General features: G+C 34.8%; 3 protein-coding genes across 7 annotated transcripts; 2 read left to right on the top strand and 1 right to left on the bottom strand.

Annotated features, from left to right (window-relative positions):
- The first annotated feature begins 1,573 nt into the window (after positions 1 to 1,573).
- On the top strand, positions 1,574 to 4,984 carry LOC143575152 (putative pumilio homolog 8, chloroplastic). The gene is made up of 5 exons (XM_077059590.1): positions 1,574 to 2,484; positions 2,576 to 2,738; positions 3,230 to 3,393; positions 3,475 to 3,733; positions 4,564 to 4,984. Exons 1-5 carry the CDS (start codon positions 1,574 to 1,576, stop codon positions 4,669 to 4,671), a joined length of 1,605 nt encoding a protein of 534 aa, XP_076915705.1. The 3' UTR covers positions 4,672 to 4,984.
- A 2,765-nt stretch (positions 4,985 to 7,749) lies between these two features.
- On the top strand, positions 7,750 to 12,632 carry LOC143575153 (protein LNK1-like). Of its 5 annotated transcripts, XM_077059596.1 has the most exons (9): positions 7,750 to 8,223; positions 9,833 to 9,918; positions 9,998 to 10,080; positions 10,363 to 10,875; positions 10,956 to 11,193; positions 11,278 to 11,886; positions 11,992 to 12,128; positions 12,215 to 12,341; positions 12,418 to 12,632. In XM_077059596.1, the coding sequence occupies exons 4-9, from the start codon at positions 10,580 to 10,582 to the stop codon at positions 12,502 to 12,504; spliced, it is 1,494 nt and encodes a 497-aa protein (XP_076915711.1). In that variant the 5' UTR covers positions 7,750 to 8,223; positions 9,833 to 9,918; positions 9,998 to 10,080; positions 10,363 to 10,579; the 3' UTR covers positions 12,505 to 12,632. The 5 variants fall into 5 exon arrangements, with proteins under 5 accessions (XP_076915711.1, XP_076915707.1, XP_076915710.1 ...); XM_077059592.1 differs by lacking the exon at positions 9,998 to 10,080; XM_077059595.1 differs by lacking the exon at positions 9,998 to 10,080 and having other exon boundaries at positions 10,328 to 10,875.
- A 971-nt stretch (positions 12,633 to 13,603) lies between these two features.
- On the bottom strand, positions 13,604 to 15,074 carry LOC143575169 (putative CRM domain-containing protein At3g25440, chloroplastic). Its single transcript, XM_077059611.1, has 3 exons — positions 14,632 to 15,074; positions 14,143 to 14,544; positions 13,604 to 13,816 (listed from the first exon to the last, which is right to left on the bottom strand). The coding sequence occupies exons 1-3, from the start codon at positions 14,983 to 14,985 to the stop codon at positions 13,685 to 13,687; spliced, it is 888 nt and encodes a 295-aa protein (XP_076915726.1). The 5' UTR covers positions 14,986 to 15,074; the 3' UTR covers positions 13,604 to 13,684.
- Positions 15,075 to 15,375: the final 301 nt, after the last annotated feature.

The following is a 15,375-nucleotide window of genomic DNA, read 5'->3' as shown; positions in this document are numbered from 1 at the left end:
ATTCTTAGCGCGCTGCGAGAAGAACTACAAATCCTTAGCGCGTCGCGGGAAGAACTTCCGTCCTTCGCGCACTGCGAGAAGAATTACAATTCTTAACGCGATGCGAGAAGAGTTCGTCTCGCGTATCGCTGAAACAGGTGGTCTTCACGCAGGATTCCTTGTAAGGGAGTCTGGCGCGTGGAGCTGCGCAGACAACCTTAGGCGGGAAGGAACAGAGGACAAGCAAAGAGTTAGAAGAAAAAGAGGGAAACAAGGCGTAAGGGCGGGACGGCGACAAGAGGGAAAAGAAGGCGGAAAGAGAGGAGAGGGACGGAACGGCGGAAAGAAAGAGAGAGAAAGAGGCGGGAAGGAAAAGTATATTATTATTAAAAGTAAAATATAAGTATAAATAAATATTAAATCATAAAATAAAGAGATCGGGTCAGAGAAACGGGTACCTGGGTCGGGTCGGATCGGGTCAGATGTCACATATATGACTTGGATTTCGGATTTATACTGTAACTGATTCTATATGGGTCAGATAGACCATACACGATTCATACATGTTTTATGTCGTGTCAGACTGTAAGGCTATATACGAGTTATTGAAGACCTATACGACATGTTGCAAAAAGTTGTTACTTTGTTCCCGACTTCCCTCTATACACTTATCAGTCACGCGTAACTTTAAGTATAGACACCATGGAGATGGTTTTGCATATAACCAGAGGCGTAGATTAGTTGGGGCCAGGGGTGGCCCCGGCCCCCTCCGTTTTTTCGTTCGGTGGTGTAAATTTATCATTTTTCAGTCAAAAATTTTTATACGTAGTGTAAATTTACCCGTTTCCGACCGAAGTTTTGAGCCCGACCCCCTCTGTTTTTCGTTTGATAGTGTAAATTTATTTTTTCTCGACCGAAAATTTTTATACATAGTGTAAATTTACTCGTTTCCGACCGAATTTTTGAGTCCGGCCTCTCCGTTTTTTCCGCTCGGTAGTGTAAATTTGTCTTTTTTAGGCCGAAAATTTTCATACATAGTGTAAATTTACCCGTTTCCGAGCGAAATTTTGAGCCCGCCACCCTCTAGTTTATGAATTTTTTATACATATTGAAGCCGCCCCGTCGACGTTAATGTCCAAGCTTCGCCAATGCATATAACATCCCATATTTATTCCCATATATAGATATACATGTGACACCCTATATATGTATATATTCTAGAGAGAGAAAGTAATGTAGAGAGATAGTGAGAGTCTGTTCCAGTCTCCAGCTTTTATGGCATGAGACCTTACCAGTAACCCACTGTACACATATATGTACAACATCCTTCCTCTTTGCATGTCTCACCAAACTCATCCCCAAAGATCCAAATTACCCAATAACTCACAATCAAAACCCACATAACCAATCAGAATCTTGATTCATTCCAACCAAACCCAGATGGTAAAAAGTGTTAAATTTATGTGGGTTTTCAATTTCTAGTGTTTCTTGATCATTTTCTTGATGTGGGTGTGTTAAAGTTTTGATTTTTATTACCTTTATCTTGTTGTTTTCAAGGTTTCTTGATTCCCCTGTTTTGTTATTAATATTAATAATGGTTAAGAACATGAAGGAAGATGAAGAACTTGAAATGTTATTGGGTGAGATCCCTCATGCAACATCACTTTCCCATCATCATTATTATCACAACCACCTTCATCATCATATTGTTCTTCCAACTGTGTATGATGATAATAATAATAATGATGATTATGGTTCATGTGGTTACAGTCAACATACATGTCATTCATCATCAAGAAACCAAAATGGATTTGATGAAACTATTATTAATGAACTTGGTAGAATGCATATTCAAAATCATCAATTTTCAAGCACATTTGGGGATTCTGATTATGTTTCAAGAATCATGAATTCTGATAGTGAAATCAATCCAGCATCTTTTAATTTTCAGCAAAACTGTTGGAATTGGAAATCTAAGAATTTTTATAAAAACGCGTTAGATTATCGTTATAAACGGCATAATCCAGCTCAAACTGGGATGAATTCAATGGATGCAATGATGCATAATATACCTTATGCGTGCCACGTGGCAGCCGGTGATTCATCAAATATTAGAACCCCTTATTGTGGGCTCGGGCCGAGTGTAGCCACTTGTGAGGATAGTTTGATCATTCAAGGCGAAGATGTAAGTCGGGTTAGAAAGAAGTTTGTAAAGCCTTGCGGAAATGGTCAAACCGATGTTCAACGATATGTATTTGCGATGGCTAAAGATCAACACGGGTGTCGTCTTTTACAAAAGATTTTTGATAAAGGGAACCCACAACATGTAAAGATTGTGTTTAATGAGATTATCGGGCATTTAATCGAGCTTATGATCGATCCTTTTGGGAATTACCTTATTCAGAAGCTTTTGGAAGTGTGTAATGAAGAACAAAGAATGCGTATTTTGGCCGTTGTTACACGAGAAACAAGAAAACTTGTTCAAGTTTCATTGAATACTCATGGGTAATGAATCTTTTTGTTGTGTTTAATGTTGTGTTATTACTGATTAGTGTTTTATAACATTAAAAATGTCAACTTTGTGGTTTTGTTATAGAACTAGAGTGGTACAAAAGCTTATAGAGACTCTAAAAACTAGAGAGCAAGTTAAGCTTGTTATTTCGGCTATTGAACCGGGCTTTCTTGCTCTTATTAAGGATCTTAACGGTAATCATGTCATTCAGCGTTGCTTGCAATGTCTTGGTAATGAAGATAATAAGGTTTGTGTTTAATTTTGCATGTATATGTTTATAATAATCGAGTTCTTGATCTCTTCGATTAACCGTATGAACGGTTTACAAGAAATTTGATTGGTTGTTTGTACTAATTTCTGCTAGTATCTTGGTTTGACTTTAGTGGTCAAACTTATGACTTTTTAACTTTAAAAATCTCTTATAGATCTTAACTTTCTGTTGAAACACATAGTCGGTATACTTATTCTTGTCATTTACACCAAAAAAAGTCGGTAATGTCGATTTTGTTACAAATTCGTTACAAATTTTGGATTTGTATAGTAAAAAGTTTGACCTCAATTTACAAATTGTGTAATTCGTAACCAGTAAAAATATCATGTAATTTTTATAAAGCAATTTAAGAGGTTGCGAAACATTTTTACACTCTGGGCTACTTTTAACCCGCTCGACCCGTTATGCCTTTCATTTTTGTTAAAAAAATTTATTTGACCATTGGACTTTTTGTTCATTGACCACAGTTCATCTTTGAAGCTGCTATGAAATTCTGTGTTGAAATTGCAACCCACCAACACGGGTGTTGCGTGTTACAAAGATGCATCAATCACTCGACTGGTGAGCATCGTGAAAGACTAGTCTTGGAAATTTCAAGAAACGGTCTCCTTCTTGCCCAAGATGCATTCGGGTAATTTCAAGAAACGATTTTTAAGTTATTTTTATATATATTTTTTTCTTGATTGAATCTAGTTTTTATTGTGCAATGCAGAAATTATGTTGTGCAGTACATACTCGAGCTGCAGATTCCTTCGGCTGTGAACATGCTGACCTGTCAGTTTAAGGGTAACTATGTGCAGCTTGCGACCCAAAAGTTTAGCAGCCATGTGGTGGAGAAATGTTTGGCTGTATTAGACAGTCAAACTAGGTCAACGATCATCCGTGAACTGATCTCGGCTGCTCATTTTGAACAGTTGATTCAAGATCCACACGCCAACTATGTTGTTCAAACCGCTCTTCGTGTTGCCGAGGTCTGTGATCTTTTACTAAAATAGGCGGTCAGGTTGATTGAAAAGCTTTTTCATCCACTTTTTGAATATTTTTATAAATAATTAGTGTGTTAGTTGTGATTATTACGGCTGTAATCGAGCCGAGCCCGGGCTCGTTCAGGCTTAAACTTGGCTCGTTTAGAGTTCTATTTCTGAAGCTCGAACTCGGTTCCGTAGTTTTTCAAGCTCGAGCTCGGATCATTTATATTCTACTAATTATTTAGCTATTTATTTATATATTTTTATAATTATAATATTTACATGTATATTTGTATTCATATTAATTAATTATTTTTAGATCTACCGAATTAAATTCTATTTGTAAATTCATTTTATTCTAACTTTATATAATAATAATAATTTTATTGTGATTTTATATATAATAATAATTGTTATGTAAATATATATATATATATATATTTAATATAATAAATAATAATTATGTTAACAAAAAGCTTATTTAGGATGCGAGTTGGCTCAAGCTCGATATGTGAAGCTCAGGCTCAAGTTGGTTTATTAAATGAGTCTCAATAAAAGCTTGACTTCAAGCTTGTTTAAGCTCAGCTTGATTCGAGTTTTTAGCGAGCCGATCTCGAGTAGCTCATATGCGGCTCGACTTGTTTACACCCCTAGTGATTATAGAACTTTGTTATTACAATAATATACTTTTTCTCTGTATTAAATGGGGCTTTCGAGTTTCAACCCATTTGTCTCGTTCTCCCTACAAGCTATATTTTAAATTTTCTCATTTAACCTGTTAGAAATTAAACATAACCCAAATTGACCCGTTTGTATCTAAAACTTGAGTACAGGGTCCACTTCATAACTCGTTGGTGAATGCGATCGAATCCCACAAGGCAGTCTCACGAAACAGCCCGTATGCAAAGAGGATATTCTCCCACAAGCTTTTAAGGATGTGATTGTATGATTGTGATGTTGTTGTGTCTTTTAGGGGCCGGTTTGTTTTAGCAAATGCGCATGTGCTCAATGACAGGATTTCGTGTCAAATCTTGTCCAGGGTCATAGTTACATAGGAAAAGCAAATTTTGGGTTCAAGTTGCTTAAAAGTTCATGACAATGTTGATGTTGTTTCAATTATGTTGTCTCTTGTTTTTTTCACACTTCTTCTTGAAGCTTGTTTTCTTTGGTGATGGCAAAATACAAGGGTACAAATGGATTGGGTCTAAACAACTCATTTTTTGTCCAAATTTTAGAAATAGGTATAAATAGTGAATGCTATAAAAGTTAACTGCAAAAACTCTTTAGGAATTTCTAGCTTTTTGAATAAAATAGTTTTGATTAGTTTACAAGCACTAAAATTAAAATTTGAACATCTTGGAGATGATGCTGTTGCAACTTTTGTTGCTTTACATTCTTTGTCAGTGTCCAAACTTTAGGAAATTGTAGCACTTTACATTTTAAATGTTTAAATTATTCTATTATTTTTAGATAGAACTCTATAGTTTTTTTTTTCTTGAGTTAACTGTGATTTTCGTCTTTATGGTTTGTCTAAATCTGCAGTTTTAGTCAAATAGTTTAAATTTGCGATTTTCGTCCCCGTGGTTTCATTTCACTTGCAATAAACCCGAATTCACTAATCTCGTTAAATCTGGTTGTTAAACTCATCAGTGTGCCCTTCATGTGAGGGCGGTTTTGTCATTTTTTCCCCCAAATACACCCCAACCCCTTACGCGAGGGGACTTGTGAATTAGGATTGAAGTTACAAAACTACACCTCACGTGAGGGGCAAGTTGATGAGTTTAACAACCAGACTTAACGGGGTTAATGAATTCAGGTTTAATTGCAAGTGAAATGAAACCACAGGAACGAAAATCGCAAATTTTAAACTATCTGATTAAAACCGCAGATTTGAACAAACCATATGGATGAAAACCGCAGTGTACTCTTTTTTTTAATTAATACTCTAATTCATAATGTTTTTTATGAACGTTCTTTGAAGTCTTATACTTGCATATAATCTCTTACTTACATATAAAAGAATAGTTTATAGATCTTGACACTCTTTTTGCTAGCACCTTGTTGAAGCTAATTGCTTGGTAATTTGGTATGGATATTTATTGGTGGAACATCAGCATTTTCTTTAAAGGACTAGTAATCCCAAAAGTATGGGATCTTACCTGCGATGCGAGGAAGAAAAACGTGTACGTACTTTGTATAGCTAATACTGGGTCTCACATGAATATACAATCATACTCTAACCGTTAATTTTCCAGGTGGAGTTGGCCGGAAAAGCGATCGATTGTATTAAGAATCATTACGGAGAGAAAAACAATGAATATAAATAATCAACTAACTTATAGTTTTAAAAAGTCAAAAGAATGATTGGTTGATTGAAAAAAATAAATACAAGTATAATAGGCGGGTTAAATAAAATAATAACAAATTGGCAAAAAAATAAGTATAATGCCATATGTAATGGCAGTGATAGTGTTGTCACGCAAATGCCACATAGATATGAAGAGCTTATGATCATTAAACATATGCAACAATGCCACTATCACTATTTATATACAATGGTAAGTAATAATGACTGATCTTTTATATATATTTTAATCTGTCTTAACAATTCTTAAACAACTAACATTATTTATTTTAATTATGAGAAATGAAATAATTTTAATGCATTTTATTAACTATTTTATATAATAAATATTAGTTATTTCTAAACAATCGTTTATGATCCGAAATGTCGATCCAAGCACGTGTCAAAACCCCTTACGATATCAAAAATATCAATTTCTAAAAACAATTCCGTTTCTTTAAAATTTATATTAGAGTGTTTAGAAATACGAGCAAAACTATTTATTTCGTTTTTTTTTTTCTAAAAGTGAACGAGTATAAGTCATTTAAGAAAAAATAGATTAAAAGGTAAATGAATTTTCTCATATAAAAAATAGAAATATAAATGGCAATGGGGTGTGCCTAAATGGTTACTCAAAAAAAAAAAAGAAAAAATGGTCACTTTCTTTTGCTCCCTCGAATCGTGAGTCTATCAACAGAAACACCTCTCATGACTACAGGAGCGGTGTGCTGTGATTGTGATACTTAAGTGACCCTTGCTCACAATCACACATGCAATACTATGCATGCCTAACAGTTTGGTTAAAGTATAACAAAAATATAAAGAAATAAGCTAAAGATGAGTTGATACCAATCTCATTTGTAGATACCTTTTCCCGGTCCAACTTCTTAACAAAAAAAATTAATAACATTAATTTATTACTGTTACTTAAAAGTAACTTTGATATACATATATTTTAATTTTAATTCTTCTATTTTATATTTTTTATTTTTAAATAACTAATATGAAAATAATAAAGCGGATAAAGAACTTGATTATTGAAAATGCATGTAAAAAGTTGTAACAATGTGAAAATACAAGTATTAGTAAAAATGTTGTATTGTTGGGAGATAAAAGATACACGTTTTATGCGTCTACAAAAATTCAGCGTCATGTATAAATTAAATGCATTTAGCATCTTACAATAGTGATAAATTGATTATGAATAATTTAACCATTCAAAAAAACAATCAAGGTATGTTTTTCTTTAACGGCCAACGAAGATATTGGCTAAATTCACCGTATCGAGATACATTCGTCTTTTGGATCTGAAAAAACCTTCAATTATTAAGGCCAATTCATGTGAACACTTACCCGAAGACACAAGAATACGGTAAAGATAAAACTCGTTCAGTTCAAGGATCCAACTAGACACAACAATACTGTAAGATAACACTCACCCGAAAGCACACTCACCCTACTCGCCTAGTTTCCTTTTATCATCCGGTGCTGTATAAACTAAATAATAAGAAACAAGAATCACATCGAAAATTTTCTTTTGCCACTACACCTGCAGCTCATTTGCCAATTAGGTAGGTATACGAGCTTGATTGAATAATAACAAAAATTGATAAATACGAGGAGTTGAAAACCAAACTCGTTTAAGATATTTTTCTCCTGTCCAGCTATATAAATGTTTAATACTTTCAATAAATCCCATCCTCAATTAAAAAAAAATAATAAATAATATTTATAACCAAAAAAAGAAATTAACGACTCACGTGCCCCTCATGTCCCGTCCACATGGTCCCAAAACCAGCTGACGTGGACCAATCATATTCCACTAACAGATCGAATGTCTACCTTCTCTCTCGTCCACTAAATTACCCAACACTCTCTCTCCTCCCAGCTCTCCTTTTGATCTCCTGCCACGTGTCACACCCTTCGTTACCGACTTTTCCCCCAATTTGTTTACTTTTCATTCACAACGCACACAACACAACGACTCTCTCTCACACACATACATACATACACACACATACATACATACACTTTCTCTCTCTACAGCTAATTGTTACAGGTTACAGTATACAGGATTTGTAGTCTGTTCATCGCGTATCTCGGAAGCTAGGGTTTACTGGACGTAAGTGTGAACTGTGCCGTGATTTCGGTGAGTTTTTCCGCTAGATCTTACGTTATTTAATGATTAGGTTTGGTTATATGATGTTAATTTGTGTATGAATTGTAATTAATACTTTATTTGATTGATTTTTTGATGCTGTGATGTGAAGTTAGGTGTGAAGTTAGATTTGATAGTTTATTTGATTGATTTGACTGATAATTGAATGATTTCTGTGGATTTGGAGGTGAATATTTGTGTTTAGGATATGTTTTGATGCTTTTTACTGGAAGGAAGTGTGGAGTGTGCGGTGATTTCGGTGAGTTTTTCCGGTAGATCTTAGTTGATGTAGTGATTAGTTTTGGTTATTTGATGTTAATTTGTGTATGAATTGTGATTAATGAGTTTGTATTTTTTGTAATATGATTATGAGATTTGATGCTGTGATGTGAAGTTAGGTGTGAAGTTAGATTAGATAGTTTATTTGATTGATTTGACTGGTAATTGAATGATTTCTGTGGATTTGGAGGTGAATATTTGTGTTTAGGATTTGTTTTGATTCTTTTTACTGGAAGTGTGGAGTGTGCAGTGATTTCGGTGAGTTTTTCCGGTAGATCTTAGTTGATGTAGTGATTAGTTTTGGTTAATTAATGTTAATTTTGTTTAAGTTATGAGTAATGAGTTTATATTATGTGAAATATGCTTTTGAGATTTGATGTTGTGATGTGAAGTTAGATTAGATAGTTTATTTGGTTGATTTGACTTGTAATTGAATGATTCCTGTGGATTTGGAGGTGAATATTTGTGCTTAGGATATGATTTGATGCTTGTGTGGATTTATTAACAGGAGAGAAGATGTGTTTGTGAAGTTGTGTGTCAATCTGTTTCGGTTCAGTTTGTTTGAAACTCTTTGCTGTTTTATTTTATATAAGGTAGTGTTTAGTGTTAGGCTATTCTTAGTTGATTTAGTGATTAAGTTTGGTTATTTGATGTTTATTTGCGTTTGAATTGTGATTAATGAGTTTGTATTGTTTAAATTATGGTATTGAGATTTGATCTGTGCGCTGTTTGGTTGCTGTGATGTATAGTTTGGTGTGAAGTTAGATTTTAGATTTTTTGTTTGATTTGACTTGTAATTGAATGGTTTCTGTGGATTTAGAGGACCTAGAGGTGAATATTTGTGTTTAGGATATGTTTTGATGCTTTTTACTGGAAGTAAGTGTAAACTGTAAAGTGTGCGATGGAATTTGGTGGAGATTTCGGTGTTTTCGTTGAGTTTTTTTGGTAGATCTTAGTTGATGTAGTGATTCGATTTAGTTATTTGATGCTAATTTGTTTAAATTGTGAGTAATGAGGTTTGTATTGTTTAATTTTTATGGTTTTGAGATTTGATGATATGTGTTGTTTGGTTGCTGTGATGTGAAGTTAGGTGTGAAGTTAGATTTCAGATTTTTTGTTTGATTTGACTGGTAATTGAATGATTTATGTGGATTTGGAGGTGAATATTTGTGTGTAGGATATGTTTTGATGCCTCTGTGGATTGATTTACAGCTGAGAAGATGTGTTTGTGAAGTTATGTGTTTATCTGTTTCGATTCAGTGTTTTATCTAATAAGGTACTGTTTAGTGTTGGTTTAATCTTATTCGGTTGTCTTTATGAGGTCCAATCTTGCGATCTGCTGCATCATCAGTGCTGGATAGAATGATTTGAATGAATGCCAGACTTGTCTATGTATGATCGTATCAAGTGATCTTATCAGTACTTTGTTTTAGCATAATTGTACAATCATCAACAGTTAGTTATCCTGAAGTTAGTTGGCATTCAGGATTTATAAGCTAATAAGAAGGGTGTGATGCTAATAAGATAATAGATCACGTGAATTCCAAAATTTCACAATTTTGGTACCATGTAAAACAACATAAGCAGAATAGTATTAGTAAGGAGCTCACTTAGGTGTAGATATCTTGTTAGCTTCTCGAATATGCCATGCATATCGCATACAACTAAGAAGGTTGTGATGCATTCATATGCATAGTTTTCGAAAGCATATTATTATTTACAACCAAAATAAAAACTCAAGTATTAATGTCACAGATGCTCACTTGTAATTGGTGAATTGTCATATGAAATTTAAGACGAGTTTTCTAAACTGCAGTTATAAACAGCTTCTATTTCTAACTGGATTTGCAGCTTGAGGATACTATTTGGGATGACTTTGATTGAGGTGATGACCATATAGTACCGCACCCTACTAACACTCAGACTAGTAGAAATTCATTGCAAGACAACAGCAGTCAGCAGTTACAAACCTTGGTGTGAAACAACTTCTGTTTTGAGTAAAACTGGCAACCTTGATGCTTCCAGTAGTATTTGTCAAGAAAAAGCAGAAACAGATTCTAAGCCATTGATGGAAAAGGAATCTCCATCTAACGCACCATCTGGTGTATTTAATGCTTCATGTGATGGTGATATTGTAAAAGATATGCCTAATTTGGCATCCGATGATACTCGAATGCAAAATAATTGCTTCAAAAATAGCTATGCCACATCAGCTGCAGATGATAATAACTCATACAGTTACACGTTAACACAAGCAGGAAATCTTTGTTTTGTTGACAATAACTGTGAGAAGGAATCGGCAGATCTATCATACTATAACTGGCCTGATATAGGAAATTTCGAGGATGTTGACAAGATGTTAAGGTAAATGTTACAAGTTTTTCTTTCTTCCCTTTTGCCAAATGAAACAATGTATTCACATATGCTTTATTTTCCATATGCAGAAGTTGTGATTCATCATTTGGACTAGGTGTTGCTGACAATGATGTTGAACTTGGCTGGTTTTCATCGAATCAAATTGAGAGTACTGAAGAAGCACTGAGGATGGATTTTAGATTCCCATGTCCTGAGCCAAGTGGTCTAAAAAATATATTACACCCAGATCATGATTCTTCAGAATCAAATAATCGCAGGTCTGGCTGTATCTCTGAAAGCAAGGATGAACTTAATTTCAAAGATCAGGTAGTACAATATTGTGATAGCAAGCCTAATAAACACTGATGTTAGTTATGCACTTGTGTTAATAATTGACTGACCAATTTGCAGAATAGGCAGTCAAAACATCACAATCAGACGGAAGGTAAAAAAGCAGGACAAGGCATAGGAAATCATGATGGTTCCTTTTATCAAACAAGTGACTTGACAGACAACAACAGTCGATTGTCTTCAAACAATACATTTGACCAAGTTTTTACCTCTGCAGACAACCAGCAACAGTATAGAAATCTAGAATGTGATTATTTTGGTCACATGCAAAGCAACACTTGTTATTTAAATCCAGATTATCCCAATCAAACTACATCTGTTCCGATGCTGTCAGGCAGTAAATCTGAGCAACCAATGGGCTCTTCCTATGCATCTAACCAGGGTCGTTCAACCGAGAGTTCTGGTGATCCTTCATTTGAAAAGGCTGCTTCTGAAGTTAATGAACAGAAACGGTATATTGGAAGCCCGAGACAGATGGGTATGATGTTTCAGTCTTCAAAAGGTAAATTATTGATAAAGGAACATGAAAGTGAAAGTGATGTTGGAGTTCCAAAAGGAGTGGAGATAGGTTCATTAAATGTACACGGAAGCTCCTCCGTTAGTTCTGAGCTAGATGAAATCTCACTTGAAGCCACTAGTTTTCGCCAGCTAAGACAGGTTATGGAACAGGTATGGCGGTTTTGCTATTGTCATGACAATTGATTCTTAATTTTTTTATTCTTAATTTCTTGGTTAATTTTGTAAAGTTGCTTGAATCGCATTTGTGTTTTTCAGTTGGATTTGAGATCCAAGTTATGCATAAGGGACAGTCTGTATCGTCTGGCTAGAAGTGCTGAGCAAAGGCATAATGATCCAAGAATAAATAGCAGTAATGATCTTGGTGGGCCTTTAATGGCTGAAAGGTCTAACAAGTATGATAACTTCACTCTCTATATGTTTTAATTTATTGTACCTGTTTAGGCACGGGTTTCTGATCTTTTTAATATTCTGATTACAGATGCGCTGGATTCATGGATATAGAAACCGATACAAATCCAATAGATCGGTCTGTAGCACATTTATTATTTCACAGGCCTTCAGAATCACATAGGTTGCCTACTCAATTGCCTCCCAAACCAAATCTGGTAAAATATACATGTAACTATACATAGATTTCATGCGGCCCGATTGTTATAACTTCACCATCTCCTTGATGAACAGAACCATGGGTCTGTTTCGGGGCAGTCTATGCTAGTTTGTCAGGAGGAAGCTGCAGGTGAATCAAATAACACGATCCGTGGTGACTGAAATTAGGTGAGTTATTGTTTATATGTATATTGTTGTGCAATATAATGTATAAAATCGTCCAAGAGGCCCGGTCAACATATACCAGTAGGGCTTTTATAGTTTCTTGGTGTATATCCTTTGTTGTGTTAGCAGTTTATCTTGTTTCGTTAGTTTTGCTGTGTCTTTGTGACCTAATGATCCCGAGTTATGCATGTGAGTGCGGGTGCTTGGTGAATCGGTGATAGATTACATGTTTCTTCCACTTAGTCAAGAATGAAAAGATTTCTGCTTCTAGCCTCATATTCTTTTATATCAAATTCTTTCAATTCCTTTACGGATTTGATGTTTTCATGATTGAGTTGACACCAGACGACGGTAGCATCGGGTGAAGATAATGGATTGAATATTGTGTGTATTATATAGTTTGAATTGAACAATATTTCATGTTTTGTTTATTTATATAACTTCATGTTGAAACTTGAAAGAAGAAAATGTTGCTTATGCAAACAAAATTATACATAATCTTAAATCACAGTATAGACAGTGATGCTTATGCAACCTTAGACCATGGTCAATGCAAGGGTGTAAATGCATGTGCCATGTCATCCCAACCGTGCCACATCATCCTGCTTATCTTTCAAATCAATGCTTGTTTTAACCTATTAAGTCGTGTCTAAAATCAACATAGAAAACCTAGTATACATTCTTAAGACTCCCCGAGGAAGCTTGCAATATAACATGCATTAGCATGACCCATCGATCATAACACTCAATATATATGCATATTTTCCTACGATACTACGAACCAAGTATTTGTATCATGAGCACCATCTCATAACATGTCATGTAATATCATACAAAAGTTAAAATTATTCTTTATTATAGACTAATTGTTACAAGGTGATCAACCATCCTCCCCTCATCTTCAAAAACTGCAATAACCATGACACGCAAACCAAATTCATGCTGTGCTTTCTGGAGGTTGCAAATGTGCAAACTCATACGCGTCTTAAATGTGCAAAACATCAAGACCCTAGTCGTTGCGGATGTAGATGAAGATCATGTGTGGGATGGTGGCTGTAATGGAGGCGGTGGTCAAATTGTTGACCCAACAGTTAACAGACTGCTGCAGTTATATCATTCATACATATGTAACCATTTCCATTTTTCATTCCAAATGCATAAAACATTTACCATCCACTTAATCCTTCGGTGAGCTTTCCTTATTGAACCGCGCCTTATGCTTATAATACTCTTGCAGCTCGTTCTCCAGTTTCTCAACAAACTCACTCGTATGCTCAAGCGACTGTTCATATTTGTATTTTTCTAACGCCTGCAACATTCAACATCCAGAAAATTTTAGAACATTTAATCTGTTTATTTTAGAGCAGCGAACATGATCAAGAACTTTATACCATCAAAGTTTCAAAAATATAAAAAATAAAAAATCTAAAGCAACCAATTTCAAAATTTCGATTTAAGATAATTTTATCAAGCAATTAGTCAAACGATGCCATGTCGATAACTACCATGTCACCTTTTTCTTAAGTAACCAGAAACCCGGTTATCATTTATAACTACCAACTACCTCGGACAAAAAAGTTCGAAACTTTAATGGTTTTTCAGGTCAAAACAATGATGTGGTAAGGAAAACCATACCTTGGCTTTTGAAAGGGTGTCTGGAGGTGACATAATCTCGGGCTGCTCATAATTCTTTCCACGATAAAAAATTATGACATTATTGGGTTTGATGTCAATCACGATGCCTTTACTCAATCGAGTTAACTCGTCAGCATATTCTTGAATTTGACCAGGCTTACAAGGTTTGCAAACAACCTTTACTGTCTCATGGTTCTTCCAATGAAGATGCATATTAAGAACAACTCCACCAAACACACCGCGCCTCCCAACAGGCACATAATGTTTCTTTTTTTCACCGGTGCGTTTAAGATAAAACTTTTCCTCCTCTGTTAAGCTTTCAGGGTCGTATACTTCAGGTGCGGGTTTTCGTACCTCAAATTTTCTTAGTTTTTCTATTAACCATTCTTCCTTTCTTTTAGCCTGATGAAGCAAACAAATAAAGTTTTAAAACTAATTTATCAGTAATTAATATTAAAAGTTAAAACACAAGCCATAAACGAGTATAACCTTTCCAAGTCTGTATAATATCCTAACTTCTGGATTTGGCGATCTCATCTTTTTCTTTGCTTTCAGGCGATAAAACCTTAGTTCGTTTAGTTTGGCCCTTTTAGACATTTTAACCCGTCTTTGTTTCTTATCTCTTTCTGGTAAACCGTTTATCCGATTCTGTTTGCTTATACAAAATCTGACATTATCTTTATCCATTGTCATCTCAACAGCAGAATTGGTAGCTAATCGAGCATATGACCTTAATGAATAAACATTATGTTGCAAAAATACAGGTTTTTGGCTAACATAACGAGTAATCAGATTGGAATTTGAACCATGATTCTGACTTATCATACACCTGCATTTAAACATTACATGATTAGAATCAGTATCTGTTTGCGCGCGTGCAAATCGGCTAACTGTTGACTAATATCCAGTGTTGTAAAAATCAGAATTAGTCGGTAACTAGTTGCTAATCGGTGGGTAACTGATTAAATTTTGTTAACCGGTGACATTAGTCAGTCAAATCGGCAAGAAAATCAGACCTTTTTTTTTTCTAAACTTTTTAAAAGGCAACCGGACCCTGGTTTTCTCAGGGGAAAGTTAACGTACAAACTAAAAAACTGTACTAAACATGCAAATCAAATAGTGCAAATATGTATACAAGCAGTGGAGAAGCTTGGGTGAGTTTGTAAGGGGGGGGGGGGGGGGGGGCACAGAATGTAAACGAAAACCTACCTTTATTTGACCTGTTTTTCGAAA

Source organism: Bidens hawaiensis, unplaced genomic scaffold, assembly GCF_021521415.1.
Source record: "Bidens hawaiensis isolate Kalapana, Puna unplaced genomic scaffold, B.hawaiensis_p1.1 tig00027301_1, whole genome shotgun sequence".
NCBI classification, from domain to species: Eukaryota; Viridiplantae; Streptophyta; class Magnoliopsida; order Asterales; family Asteraceae; genus Bidens; species Bidens hawaiensis.
The sequence above is the reverse complement of the archived record's forward strand: the minus strand, read 5'-3'. Positions and strand labels throughout refer to the sequence as shown.

Bases quoted from the DNA above. Each gene is read 5' to 3' on its own strand.
- LOC143575152 (XM_077059590.1), top strand. From the start codon at position 1,574: ATGGTTAAGAACATGAAGGAAGATGAAGAACTTGAAATGTTATTGGGT. The intron at 2,739-3,229 runs GTTTGTGTTTAA...CATTGACCACAG, and splicing joins TTGGTAATGAAGATAATAAG to TTCATCTTTGAAGCTGCTAT. The intron at 3,734-4,563 runs GTCTGTGATCTT...ACTTGAGTACAG, and splicing joins CCGCTCTTCGTGTTGCCGAG to GGTCCACTTCATAACTCGTT.
- LOC143575153 (XM_077059594.1), top strand. From the start codon at position 10,580: ATGGAAAAGGAATCTCCATCTAACGCACCATCTGGTGTATTTAATGCT. The intron at 11,194-11,277 runs GTAGTACAATAT...ACCAATTTGCAG, and splicing joins AACTTAATTTCAAAGATCAG to AATAGGCAGTCAAAACATCA. The intron at 11,887-11,991 runs GTATGGCGGTTT...TGTGTTTTTCAG, and splicing joins TAAGACAGGTTATGGAACAG to TTGGATTTGAGATCCAAGTT.
- LOC143575169 (XM_077059611.1), bottom strand. From the start codon at position 14,985: ATGTTTAAATGCAGGTGTATGATAAGTCAGAATCATGGTTCAAATTCC. The intron at 14,545-14,631 runs GTTATACTCGTT...TTGCTTCATCAG, and splicing joins TATTATACAGACTTGGAAAG to GCTAAAAGAAAGGAAGAATG. The intron at 13,817-14,142 runs GTATGGTTTTCC...TGAATGTTGCAG, and splicing joins ACACCCTTTCAAAAGCCAAG to GCGTTAGAAAAATACAAATA.